Here is a 15,070-nt window from a genome sequence, read left to right on the forward strand (position 1 = left end):
TGTAATTGTCTTTTCACAAAAAAAACATTGGACAAAAGTGTTGACCATCTTCGGCAGTTACTGAAATAACTCTAATAACATGGTTCATTTTGTTAGATATATGTAATTAGAAGGGAGACAACTCTAATAATTCGAAATAAAAGAGAGGTAAGTGCAATAATCCGAACTATAGAGGAGGCAAGTGTAATTTAACCATTAAAATGACTGTATAGTCTATGTATGGTTAATATTGTGGTTGGCTACAGGATTAGGTAGCTATCTTTTGATCCAAACAGTACATCATTTATCAGACAAGTAGAAGCAGTGTGTGGGTGGGGCATGTTGGCAAATAGCTACACACACACTACTATATATATATCAAAATGAGAAGGAAGCTAACAAGTTTAACAACACATCCTATGAAATAAAACACACACTATAATACAATGTTCATGGAAAAGATGGCCAATGAGAAGTAGTTTTAAGTATGGAACTTCCAATTATAACATTTTTATTTTTTTTAACTTTCTTGACTTTGAGGGAAAGCAAGTTTACAGAATCTTAAAAAGTTTCAATCATCATTGTTTAATTTGTTTGATACTCCCTTTACATGTTAAAGAGGAAAAGGAAACAAAATGGTATCAAATCATTTTAATTTAATGGAGTGGAATTGGACATTAATACAGTTAAATTTATGTAAGCACATGTCTGTTTCTGCGAGGTGAATTTGGAAGAACTTTCACCTATGTATTTTGTTATTCGTGTCATTAACTAATTGTGTTATGTCGCATAGTAAAAATACTTTATGGAGGATTAGAATTAGCAAATAAGAAAATAAAAGAACATAAAAAACATATATATATATAGCGAGGTGAATTTGGAAGAACTTTCACCTATGTATTTTGTTATTCGTGTCATTAACTAATTGTGTTATGTCGCATAGTAAAAATACTTTATGGAGGATTATAATTAGCAAATAAGAAAATAAAAGAACATAAAAAACATATATATATATATATATATATATATATATATATATCTTATATGTGCGTTAAATTTGAAAAAATGATTAGAGAAGGGTTTGAGGCCAGTGTTTGGTTACAAATTTAGTCACGTGCATACCATTTTTAAGATATAAAATTATGAAAATATCCCTTTTCTCTTCCAATAAAGCCCTTGTATATAAGAAGAAGAAGAAGACGAAAGAGAGAGATATTATCATTTCACTTTCTTTTTTTTTCCTTCTTCTCCTTCAGTTATAGAGGGACACTTTAATATTTTCAGTATTCAGTCCCTTATTTGTTCAAAAATTAAATGTTAATTTTTTTTTTTTCATAACGTATAAAAAATTATAGATTCTATATGCATACCATTATATGTTTTTCACTCAGCAACCCTAAAATCAAGTACTATTTTTCGATTTGTGTACATCTAATCATAACATAATAAACTCTCTGAAGTATCAATTTCTCCAACATTCTTCACTATCACAACCCCTTCCAAAAAATAAAAAGAACAGGAAAAAAAAGGAAAAATGAAAAGGAAGAGAGGGACATATGAACCTCAAGGGTCACCATCAATTTGCTGTAAATATGAATATATGATTAGACATAGAAAATTAGCACAATAAAATTGTTGTGATCATTGACCATTTTGACCCTGATAATTGATCTATTTGTACATGTAACTGAAGGTGGGCATACACATGAATGAGAATATAAATATCGTTACCAAACGAAATATCCTGCAAAAAGAAAACAAACAAGACATTATTATGGTAGTGTTCTTTTGTAAACTTCAGCAGAGGAACAATTATTCAAAAACAGAAGACCATTCATTTGCTTTATTGACTTCTAGTGATTTACAAGGTAATAAAGTCCAAAAAGAAATTATTAGATGGAAATATCAAAAAAAGAAAAGAAAAGAAATGAAAAATGAAAGAAAAATTAATTTTCTAGTAGGTAATTGGTTAGGATGAAAATTTATTTAAAAAATGGTAAAAAAATATCATATTATAGTTTAGATACCTAAATTATTCTTATTTTATAAAAATAGTAAAATAATAAAGAATTAAATAATAATAATGTATATAAAAACTATGGAGTTTTCAATTAATTTGGACCTTACAAACTATACTACTTATTTCATTTATATATGATGGAAAACAACTAAAAATGGAACTCAAGTTAATTAAAATCCTATCAATGATAAAGTTATTGTTGGATTGCAATTCTTTAAAATTCAGTATAAAAAACGTGTTGTTGGTCTCATCGATGAAATTGTTTGGTAAAATAGGAACATAAAATAAAATGTGCTGCTTTCATGTGAAAATGAAATTTTTCCGTATTTTGTGTAGAAAACATTTTGAGAAAAATAAGAAAAATTATTAGATGGTCTGGAGCATTTGATACTTGGTGGACCAATTTAATCTAGACCGTTGTTTAGATTTCTTTGTAATATAATAATATACTCTTGTGGGGTCATTTTTTCAATCGGGAAGTCTGAATTTAATTAGTCCACCAAATGTTAAAGGTGCAAGATAGTCGAATAATTTTTCGAAAAATAGAGGGTTACAAGAATTCTAATTATTAATTTTATTTATTTTTATTTATTTTTATTTTATATATATTCAAACTTCAAAAAAAATTTAATTTTTTTTTATTTCATTTCTTTTCCCGTTAATTATATTTAACCAGACAAACTGTTATATGAATAAATGGTTTAGAAGGCTAATCTCACATTCATGTAATTTTAAATGGATTAATTTTGATTTAGACATCATGACAAGACCCATTTATTACGTATAAGTAAATTACCATACCGACCTCACATATCTCATTTCTTGTTATTACCTTCGCTTCCCAACACATTCAAGTGTGGCACTTGGTATAACACCTAGTACCAATTGTTGTTGGCTGGACAGATACTTAACTGATTCAAAATTTTAAACTATTGATAGTAATACATACTTATTCATATATATCTATTTTATTTTTTATTAAAATTCGACGTGAAACACTTCTAACAAAAGTATCATACAACGTTAATAATAAAAAAATAAAAACTAACTGTTATTCATCAGAAATCATCGACCATTAGAGACAATCTTGATTTCGACTTCTAAAATCCTCTTTTTTTTTTTTTTTTTTTTTTTTTTTTTTTTTTTTTTTAAGTTCATTGTTATCCCAAAGAAATATTCGCCAAGAAGTTGGTAAAAAAGGGAAAGTAGGTATATTCTCCCAAAATAGTTGGTTGACCCCAAAAAAATGCAAAATCTTTGGAGTACAATATTCAACATCATGAAGGGCTTTGAAAGGGGCAGCCCAACACCCTCCACCCCTCAATTTGCGTAAGAGTAAGACAAGGCCCTGATTTCCCTCGTGCCCTAATCGAGACATCTATATGGTCCTTCCACCCTATAATAAAGTGTCCCCAAATGTCTTAATTCGGTGCTTCTCTCGTCTATATCCCTCTTTTATACCATAATTACTCCCACCTTAATCTTCTACTTTTGTCTCCAAATTTTGTGTTTTTTTTTTTTCTCCCACAATATACAATTTTTTTTTTTTAATTTTTAAAATACCATAATTACCCCACCTTAATCTTCTACTTTGTCTCCAAATTTACAATTTTTATTTTATTTTTTTAAAAAAAAGAAGAAGAAAAAGGAAAAAGTTGGCAAATTTTTTGGTTGTGGTCAATGAAATTTGGCCTAAAAATAAACTTCGAATCATGGTTGGGATGTTTATAATTCGTGAAAATATTTAGATTCTCTTCAATAAGTTTGAAGTTTGAACTGAACTAGTTTGAAGTATAAGTTTGAGAATGAGAACAAAAAATATTGATACAAAGTAATGTCCAAAAATTAAGCTTAGGTTCAGTGTTTCAATCTCGAATAAATGGGAAATATGTGACTGTGAACTAAAATCTTTTTGGTACTGTTTTCATTTTATTTCTCATTTTTTGAAATTGTAGAAATAAAAAATGATGGGAAGTTCAAAAATAATAATTTTGGAGCTACTTTTTTCTCAAGTAAGAACAACCATCCTCTGTTGTTCCAACAATCCTGCAAGGAGAAATTTTTTACACGGTCTTGGTCAATTACAACTTGACCACATTTTTTCCTAATGCCAACAACCCGATTGGTTAAAAGAGTTCTAATGCACATTGAAAACTCGAATACTCAAACTCCCCTTGTGAGATGAGGGAGAAATAATATTAGGTTAAAGCCATGGTCATTGTGGATTTTTTAACTCACAATTGACTTGAAATTTTTTTTTTTTTTTACAGTGAATAAAATCATTTTAGATAATTTATTGAAGCGAAAATAACAAATTATTATTATTATTATATCGTGATAATGGTTAGTAGGAAGGAGGAGAAAAATCGAACTCTAAACACATATGGTGGGGGGCCACTAAAGACATAACCCTTTTACCACTTGGGCAACACAGCCACACCTTAAAATAACAAATTATTTATAGGTAAGGCAACCTAATAATCCAAGGATCTACATATTAAAAAGGAAGCTTCCTTTTTCACTTTTGCTAAGAGGAAGCTTCCCCTATCCACAGTTCCACAATAGTTCCCATTTCTTGTCTATAGCAAGAATGTCTCAACAAAGAATAAATAAATAAAAAAGAAATAGCACTAACTTTATTTTTAATTTTTATTTTCTTTCTGAGATAACAATATAACTCTAAATTTGAGGATTACCCAGAAGAATTTTTTATTTTTATTTTTATTTATTTATTTATTTCATTTAATTTTAATTTTTTTCACAATAAACTCACAAACTCATTTGTCTCTATGGAGACTTGAATTCTCATGCCTCAATTTGAGAGTTTAAGAATGTGCTATTGAGTTATAATCTTTGATTTGTTTTTAAAAAAGATAATTAATATGAATACAACAGAGTTATATAAATCTGTATCATGCAAATGGAAACATTATCCATTTTTTCAGGTATTTAACAAAATTCTTTTGATTAAAACATTTTTTCTATTCGAGTGAAAAATAAGAGTGACATTTTTGTATTTTTATAATATCACTATAAGAAGAATTGTTTGCGATAGCCAAATGCAAAATCATCATCATGAATATCTAAATTTAATATTTTCTGTAAAATTTTTAGAAAGAAATGCACATTCTCGTAAAAAATATTACAATGTCTATGATAGGATCAAAATAAATATATTAAGATAGGATCAAAATAAATCTATATTTCTAATTTATAGAGAAGCATTACTCATTTAGATAAATAAAAAAACAATTATAATTTTTAGCTTTATCGAACAACACCTAAATTTAAAGAAAATGTTAAAATATTCTTTTTTTTTTTTCTTTTTTTTTTTTTAATAAGAAAATGTTAATATGTTGCCACTTACAACCTCAATAAATACCATAAATTAGAAAGTAAAACTTAAACATGAACTTGTAGTTTACATATAAATCCAAACTACATTTTTAAAACATGGAGCAAAATATAGATTTGACCAAAAGTCCAAAGGAACCTAGCTGATAAAGGTTTCTTTCCTTTCTTAATTCTATTTATTTCTTTCTTCGATTTAACATTTTTATTTTTTCATCTTATTGGTGTATGTGTATATATATATATTTCTACCCTTATAAATAATTTTTATGTGCCATCACCCAATAACCTAATTGATAAAGTATGGAGTTCCGTTAAGAGGGTGATTGTATTTGAACCCCCCTCTCCAATAATTAGATTTAATTTTGTGAAAATCATTTTATAAAACTAAATTAAAAAGTCTGTTTTTATTGAAAACTGATTTTTGAGTCTCTAATTTTCATTCACGAAACAAGTCTTGATTTGAATAAAATATGAGTAACAAAATTCGAATCAAAAGTAAAAAAATAAAAAAATAAAAAAATTTCAAAGAAAAGGAAAAAGAAAAAGACAAAAGAAAATGACAAATAGTAAAGGGAAAGATGATGACGTGTCAACACATAAAGCAGATGGATCGGCATTTCTCTCCTTCATTCTGTCTCTCTTTTTTCTGCCCAAAAAATCCGCGGTCTCACTCTTTCGTTTCTTAAAACATCAAAACAAAAATTAATTTATATATATATGTATATATATATATCTGGATATATATAATTTATATAACTTTCTCTCTCTGTTAATTATAAATTCACACCATCCTCTCCCTCTCTCCCTCTCTCTCCTCTTTGAAGAAATTTCTTCTATCTGTTTATTGTCTCTCTTACTCTGTGTATTTATCTGCGAAACTTAGGGTTTTGTTTCTCACACTACCAACAAACAACACACAGCTTCAGAGGTACGTTTTGGTTCAACAATTTCTTCCATATTGTTTTGTCTCAACGATCTTACTTCACTCCCCTACAATTTCTTTTTTTCATTTTTGGTTTTGATCCCGATTTGGTTCAATTTCATTCTTCCTTCTTAATTATTATTATTATTATTTTTAATTATTTACGTCGCTTTTGGATTGAACAATTTGATTTTGACCTGCAATACCTGTAATTTCGTCAGGGGATGTGTATCGAACGATCATCAATCTCAAAAATTTTAGGTCAGTTTTTATGCGTGTGTTTTCTTGTGTTTCGATCTCAAATTAGGGTTTGCTTTTGTTTTTCTATTTGTTGAATAGGTTATTAGTTAGGAAGATCTTTGTTTTAGGTCTAGAAATGGCGGTTTCTGTGGATTGAAAAAGGTCATTTCTGGGTAACTGAGTGTGGTGCTGGGTGGGTACCGGGTAGGAGGTGGGTTAGGATGACAGATATTCAGCAACAATTACAGCAGAAGCCTGAGAGCACTGCGGATGCCCGGTCTGAATTTGAGCGGGGGTTGGAGGAATTAATGCGTGGGCATTTGGATGATTGTATGTCGTATGCATCCTGTAGCTCCTCGCGTAATACCGAGGATGAGGATGATGAGGGTGATCAGCTTGTGAGGAGGAGGAGGAGGTCGGATCTTGATGGTGATGACCTGGCTGAATCTTCTGCCGCCCGGAGGCGTCACTCTCGCATTTTGAGTAGGTGGGCTGCCCGGCAGGCCCAGGAAATGATTACAACTATTGAGAGGAGGAATCGTGAGACTGAGTTGATGGCACTTGCAGGTTTGCATACCGTTTCCATGCTTGATTCGTCCTTTTTGAGGGAGTCGCAGTCTCCAACTTCAAGGCGGCAGGGTAATGTTGAAAGACCGAGTACCCGAGCATCGTCTATTCTGCAAATGTGGCGAGAGTTGGAGGATGAGCAATTGTTGAGTCGAGCCCGTGAAAGGGTAAGGGAAAGATTGAGGCAGCAGAGGAGTGTTGAGTCTAATACAAATCTGTCGAGCACAAACATGTCTGAAAGCCGGGGGAGTGAGAATCAGGTTAGTTTGGAGGATGCAAGTGAGAGTGAGAATGACTTTGGAGCATGGTCCCATGATCAGACGGGCCAGCAGAATGAACATGGAGACCGTGACAGTTCTAGCCGTGAACAGTCTCCTGATCTTGGTGAAGTTGAGAGAGAGAGGGTTAGGCAAATTGTTCGGGGATGGATGGAGACTGGCATTAGTGATCATTCATCTAACATTGCTCAGAGGAGCAATAGTCCAAGAGCAGAATGGCTGGGCGAAAATGAGCGTGAGAGGGTTAGGATTGTGAGGGAGTGGATGCAAATGACAAGTCAACAAAGAGGTGCCCGTGCTGGGCGGAGGGAAGAACAAGTTGCTGGAGCTGGTATTCAAGTTGACCAAGTTCGTGTAGGGTCGGTTGCTGACCATGATGAAGGCCAGCCAGAGCATATTCGCAGGGACATGCTGAGGTTGCGGGGAAGACAAGCTCTACTGGACTTGCTCGTGAGGGTCGAGAGAGAAAGACAGAGGGAACTTCAGGGTTTGTTGGAGCATCGGGCTGTTTCTGATTTTGCTCATCGCAACCGCATTCAGGTCAGTTGTTTGTCATTGATGTTGTTTAGTGATCTGAAATGTTGTTTGTACTTTTTAACTTGTTCAACCATGCTTAAATACTTGATGCATGCTTAATGATTCCAGCTGCATGGAATGATATGGATGTTAGTTTTAGAACTTGAACAGATTGCTGTGAAATGGGAGTGGAATAACAAAAATGCATTGGATGCGCTTGACAGAATCTAAAGACATAATGTAGAATGTTATGTGTAAATTGAACATTCTTTCCTCTGTTTTATCTCCATTTTTTGGAACACGCAAGATATGGTTTCTGATAAGTTAATATTGAGATCCAATTTTGGTTATGCAACTTCAGTATAAAGTTCAAGGTTACAAGATGGGCCTGATCCAGTAGTTCTGGAACAAATAAGCACGTATGTACCATGTATGATAGAGAAGAATTATGTCTTTCTATACTGCCACTGCTAGAAAATCCTCACAGGATATTATTTATTTCATTTTAATGGGAAAAAGAGTATTGAGTTTTTTATTTTTTATTATTATTATTTTTTTGGGTCTTATAAAATTTGTACGGTGCTTAAATGGTGAAAAAAGGACTTTTGTAGTCCATCTCGAGTAGTTGGGTATTAAATATCTGCTGGGATAAGTTCGATTTAGTAGCTTGCGCCCCCCCCCCCTCCCCCCCTAAAACAAATGATGGAAAAAAGAAAAGAAAAGAGAAAGAAAAACATGTAAAAGGTGAACCCATTGAATCTTGTCGCCATGCATTTATGCATTTTAGATTACACCTGCTTAAGTGTTACCCAAAGAGGTAGGTTATTGCCTACTAAACCTTTATACTGCCTAAGAAATTGCTTTAATATGATGTAGTTAGTCATTATATGTGCAAGGTCTTATAGATCCTTAGTTTATTGAAAGAAAAGATTATAGTAGTACGTTTGATGATGATTAGGACTCTTATTACATGTCATATTTATATCTTCAGTCCTTTATACAAGTAAAATTTCTCTGGAATAAGCTATCTGTTTATTGTAGCTCACAGTCTATTTTCATGTGTGATTATTTATAGCATATAAAGACTGAAATAACCTACATCTCAGGGTTCAAATTTATTCTGGAATGTGGAACTGAATTATTTATTTATTTAGTTTTGAGTCCCCTCGACGAGTTTCCCTCTGAATATGTATGATATTTAGCTTGCAGATGTAACAATGTCTTGAAAATTAATACGTATTTTTTCCAGTCATTACTCAGAGGCAGATTTCTGCGAAATGAAAGACCTGTTGAGGAGGAGAGACCACCTTCAATGGCTGCAGGTGAATTGGTTCAGTTAAGGCAAAGACACACTGTTTCTGGATTAAGGTAAGTATCTATATCAGGAATTTTTTCTTAATTTTTGTTCTCATTAGTGGATAATTTGGTCTTAGGGAGTAAAATATGATGGTGAGATCTTTTGTGCTTTTAGTATGATATGGGGATAATTATTCAAATCTCTTTTGTCTTAATACAACAGTGATAAATTCGTTATTAGTTTCTCTGTGTTTCTGGTCTACGATACCGCACTGAATTTTTTAAAAGGGTCAAGAAACTACAGATGGTTAATTTCAAATTAGATATGAATAGGAAGGATTTTTGACACTAGTATTTATTACAGTAATATTTGGTAATCTGATATTTTTCCTGATTTTAAGACATTAAATCTATGGCTGAACAAGACTGGGAAAGGTAAATAGGAGATTGTGACATCAGATTGTCTTTTATGGGAGTCCAGTGGGGATCTTATATCTTTCCATATATCTGCTAGTCTATTTTGGGATATCAGTAGGGTCTAATATCCTCCTACATATCTGATTGTCTGTTTTGTGAAGACCAATGAGATCTTATCCTTATTCTATGAAGAATTTTCAGCTAAGGTATTTTGGGGTCATCTGATAATGTTTTTATGCTCTCAATATTGCTAGACTATGGTAGGAATAAATATTAGTGAGAATAGTAAAATAAACAATTTATTACACATACCCTGAATTTATGATCCAACACTGTACTACTATTCTAGTTTATCACATTCACATTGCTAAATAAGATATCATATCACACACACACACACACACACACACACACATATATATATATATGTCTAATAGTTTTATAAGTGGCCAGAACATATATGAGAAAGTAAAGAACAAAACAACTTCCCGACTTTCCATTAAAGGTTTCTCCCTTGCATAATTACTTACTTTAGTGGACTCTTGTTATATTGTGGGATGAGCGCCGATTTAAATTCTGTAGACATCCCCTTCTTAAGGAAGGAAAAGAAAAAGAAAACAGAAAAATAGAGAACAAATTTTATTGTTTGAAATGTTTAGTTTTCCATATCGACAAAAAACAAATGTCACCTCCAATGAAAACTCTCATGTAACGTTATAATCAGCAGTTTTCTCTTTCAATTCCATGGACCAGATAAATGGTTTTAGCATTTAATGAGCAGCAGTTTTTTGAGTATCTCTGTTTATTTTGCGTCACCTCTGTGGTTTATTAAATTTGTAGTACTTTCCTTCTAAGCAAGTATATATTTAATCTAAGCTCTTTTAATAATGTATCTTTGTAATTGTTTATCAGTATATGTGCATTTTTAGGTTATGCATGTATGAGTTCGTTAGTGCGTGTTAAATGACACCATTACCCCTTATTTTTGTCAGGGAAGGGTTCCGCTCGAGGTTAGAAAATATTGTTCGCGGTCAAGTAAGCAACCATTCTGATACCCCATCTAACAATAATACCACTGGTTCTAGAAATGATCAGACTCATACAAATGCTACACAGGAGGTCCAACATGAAAATCATGAGCAGTCACAATCTAGGAGTCAGGAAATTGAGATCCATCACTTGTCGGATCATACTGGAAATTTGGAAAGCAATACAGCTGTTGAAAGCATTAATCGGCAAGAAACTTCTAATCAGGGAGAGGATTGGCAGGAACTAGTTACTGAAGATGTGAGAGGAAACTGGCAGCAGTCAACCTACGACGAGTTTAATGAATGGACAGCTGGCTCTGCAGAAGATATGGATGGAAATTGGCAGGAAAATCCAGTTAATGATTGGCCCCAGGAAGCGCCAGGAAATGAAGGTGGAGAAGAAGGTCATCCTCAAGAAACCCATGAGGTTTGGCATGAGGATGGCTCTCGGGAAGCCGTGGAGAATTGGTCAGAAGCACCTTCTGACTCCCGTAGGTCCCGGCGTTTCATTCCAGTTAGAAGAGTCAATAGATTTCACCCACCTGATGATGATAATGTGTACAGTATGGAGCTCAGGGAACTTTTAAGCCGGTATTAGATTTAGATTGTTTTTGAAGGCCTTCAGTTCTATGTTTGAGAAATTTAGGATTTTTGTTTACATACTTTCTTTAATGTGGTCTTTTGTCTGCTGTAGGAGAAGTGTTTCCAACCTTCTTCGTAGTGGTTTCCGTGAGAGTCTGGACCAATTAATTCAGTCATATGTGGAAAGGCAAGGCCGTTCTCCCATTGACTGGGACCTGCATAGAAACTTGCCCACTCCTGCTTCACCAGAGCAGGATCCGGAGCAACAGAGGGACGAGCAGAACGAGGATCAGCATGATGCTATTGGCAGACCTTCACTGGTGCTTCCATCTCCCCCAGTGCCCCCGCCACAGCCACTTTGGCACCAGGATTTGCATCATTCTAGTTGGCCTCGTCACAGCATGCATCGTTCAGAAATTGTGAGCCATCTTTTATTTACAATACTAGGCACTTTCAAATTGTAAATTGAAATTTGGTTGCTCTCGCCAGGTGTTCTTTCACAATTTTAGGCTAAGTACGATGTTACCTTTTATGATAATTTGAAGGAAGAAGGATTAACTGGAGTCCTATGCAAAAATGATTACGTCCATTGTTTTATATATATCATTTATAGGCACAATTCATCTTGCATATGGTACAGGATTAGTTTCAAGCTAGTTCTAGGTCATCAATCAATTGAGGTCATTCACATTGATAGAATTGGAATGGAAAATGACATTTTTAGTTACATTGGAGCAATTCTACTTTAATGGGTTGCCTCATCTGACGAAAATTCAAGATGTGCAAATCTGTTGCTTTGAGAAGTGGGATCTAGAAAATATGAAACATGCAACTGATAGAGGTGTTTGAGGCATTTAACTACTGATTTTATATTATTATCACCTTTGTTCTTTCATTCTGGACTAATCTATAATGCCAGTCCCGCTTTTATTTTGTAAGAATCTTGCTTTAGATTCTTCCTTCTTATTTAGTGCTGGGTTTAACGGCACTTGGACTGACATTTCTAGATTTTAGGAGATCAAAATCATCTTATTCTTGGGTGTTTTTTTTTGAAAATTCTTACCTTAAAAATTTTCTGACTATGTTGATGCCTCTACCTATTTCTATTTCCATTTTTAACTGAATTTGGTAGCTGATTTGGAGCAGGAATGGGAGATGATCAATGATCTCAGAGCAGACATGGCAAGGCTTCAGCAAGGTATGAGTCACATGCAGAGGATGTTGGAGGCATGCATGGACATGCAACTGGAGTTGCAACGCTCAGTCAGACAGGAGGTCTCTGCGGCTCTGAATCGGTCATCTGGTGGAGAAGGTTTCTGTACATTTTCAATAGAATAATCATTTTTGTTTTCTCACTACTTTTAAAAATTGTCTTAAGGAAATGTGAACATTATTATTTCAGGGGTGGCAGAGACATCAGAGGATGGATCTAAATGGGGTCATGTAAGGAAGGGAACTTGTTGCGTTTGTTGTGACAGTCAAATTGATTCTCTTTTGTATAGGTACGCCTGCTTTTACTAATTTTCACACACACACACACACACACACACACACACGTATATTTGTTTATTTTTGCGCGTGTTAATGCAAAAAGAAATTTACACACTGAGAGAAAGAAATGGTTATCACCTTTCCTTCCTTTTCTCTTCTAAATTTTTTTAAACAAGGGTGAAAAAGTGATCATCTTCTCAAGGATAACTACTATTTTTTTTTTTTTCCTTCCCATTTTTTCTCCGTGACTCCCGCCTCGATTGTTTTATGTATATATTTTTGTGTTGATTCCTTTCTTTTTCTGAAAAACTTGTGCAGATGCGGGCATATGTGCACTTGTTCAAAATGTGCAAATGAGTTGGTTCGTGGCGGAGGAAAGTGTCCGTTGTGCCGGGCACCGATCGTTGAGGTTATCCGAGCATACTCCATACTGTAAAAAGAAAAGCTCAAAGAAAGAAGTATAAATAACGGAAAAGAATGGGCGATGAGATCCACGGCGAGCCATTTTCAGTCTCAAATCTCTCTGAAGCTCCTCAGGCTCTCCTATGTAGAGTGTTTAGTTCCCCTTTTCTTTTTTTATTTACTTTTTTTTTCTTCGATTATATGTGGAATGCTTGTATAATTGGAATAACAAAATGCCACTTTTTTATTCTTCATTCTTGCGTAAATAAAATGTCCCCTGAAAATTCTTTTGTTTTTTCTGCTCAGTCCTTGCTCATGATAACTCCTCAACTTATTCTAAAGTTGGTACTTAAATTCTGTATTAAAGTAACAAAGTTGATATTGTCTTGGATACTTTTCCATGTGAGTTATTGATCAAAATATTCCAATTGGATTTTAAAGAGAAAAAAAAAAAATAAAAAAAAAAAAGATTGTTTTTTCGGTAATTAAATCTTGAAGGTTAACCGGTGTTGTCGATATGCAAGGTTTTAATTTGACTTGCAATAATTAATTTATGACCTAATACATGACTTTTGACAAGTGTAACTGATGTCAAATCATTTTTTGTTTTGTTTTGTTTTGCACTCATCTTAGTTATCTATGGATTAGGAATCAGAAATGTAGCGTTACGCAACATAAGACTACGTACATCACTTATAAATCAACAATGTAATATTATGCAATGAAGGATTGCTTAAGCGATATAAAATTATTGTATTTGCTGCACATGACATAATCCTATGGCACAAGAGAGGATTCGGGTTCACACTAGAAACTTGGTTATTTTTCTCCCTTCTCCAACTCAATCTATCTCTCGGTAATAGTTCAGGAAATGGGAGAGTCCTCGAGTAGATGCTGGTTACCAATTAATATGAGTTTCAATCCCCTCTGCAAGAGGGGATTCTATGCACCTGTCTTGTATTGCTAGTGCAACCGTTACATTTAAAAATTTAATATATGAAATAACAATGTAACGTAATTATTGTATAAGAAATGTATGAGCATAAGACAAACATAGAAGATCTGGTTCCAACTAATATAAACGTGTTTAGTAAGACATTCCAACTACTAATTGATGTTGATCTTATACACCCACCTACAAGTCTTTCAACATTTAAGCTTATACACCTACTAGTCTTTCAAACATTTAAGGTTTTGTACCCCTACAACCATATGAATGATATTATTTATTGTATTGTATTTCAGCACCACACGCATGTTAGGAATTATGTTTCAAATTTTCATTATTATTATTACTTTCTATTTTAGAGTGTATTTTTTATGGTAATTTCTTATAAAGACATGAATTGGGTTCTAAGAAATTATAATACTTGTCTACAAAGGAATTGGGTATGTGATTCTATAAATAGACACTTAGGCTATTGTCGAGAGTTATGAGTTGAGAGAGATGTAGTCTCATGAGGGAGTACGTTGATAGTAGGAGTGAGTTACGGGTTTGGTAGAGTGAACACTGATGGCGAGAGGGAGTCTTGTGGAGTACACGGAGAATTCGGTCAAAAATTTGTGTGCATGGTCCGGTGTTGAAATTCTCTACTATTGTAATATCTCTACATATATAGTGATTCTCTTCTCATTCGTGGATGTAACCCTGATTTTGGGTGAATCACGTATATATCTTGTGTTATGGTTTGAATTGTTGTTTTATTTCTTTCTTTTGCTTCCGTTGTTCCCCAACAACATAAACACAAACACACACACACACACATATTATTGAGTTTAAGATGTGTTGGATCACCTAAGAAAGAGGCTTATTTGAAAAGAAAAGAGAACTTAAAAGTTTTTATGAAAAAAAATGACATATTATTGAGTTTAAGATGCGCTAGATCACCTAAGAAAGAGGCTTATTTGAAAAGAAAAGAGAACTTAAAAGTTTTTCTGAAAAAAAAATGATTCTGTTTTGAGAAACATTTTGGCTACA

General features: G+C 33.3%; 1 protein-coding gene across 4 annotated transcripts; it reads left to right on the forward strand.

Annotated features, from left to right (window-relative positions):
* The first annotated feature begins 5,992 nt into the window (after positions 1-5,992).
* LOC132271124 (uncharacterized) lies at positions 5,993-13,397 on the forward strand. 4 transcript variants are annotated; one of them, XM_059772405.1, is made up of 8 exons: positions 5,993-7,900; positions 9,126-9,244; positions 10,582-10,624; positions 10,706-11,208; positions 11,312-11,618; positions 12,346-12,511; positions 12,602-12,701; positions 13,009-13,397. In XM_059772405.1, exons 1-8 carry the CDS (start codon positions 6,737-6,739, stop codon positions 13,124-13,126), a joined length of 2,520 nt encoding a protein of 839 aa, XP_059628388.1. In that variant the 5' UTR covers positions 5,993-6,736; the 3' UTR covers positions 13,127-13,397. The 4 variants fall into 4 exon arrangements, with proteins under 4 accessions (XP_059628388.1, XP_059628386.1, XP_059628387.1 ...); XM_059772403.1 differs by having other exon boundaries at positions 5,993-6,281; positions 6,497-7,900; positions 10,582-11,208; XM_059772404.1 differs by having other exon boundaries at positions 5,993-6,281; positions 6,615-7,900; positions 10,582-11,208.
* The last annotated feature ends 1,673 nt before the right edge of the window (positions 13,398-15,070 follow it).

The sequence above is a fragment of the Cornus florida genome, unplaced genomic scaffold, assembly GCF_030987335.1.
Source record: "Cornus florida cultivar Cherokee Brave unplaced genomic scaffold, ASM3098733v1 CherokeeBrave_3.0.0_Hap2_Chr08, whole genome shotgun sequence".
Lineage (NCBI taxonomy): Eukaryota > Viridiplantae > Streptophyta > Magnoliopsida > Cornales > Cornaceae > Cornus > Cornus florida.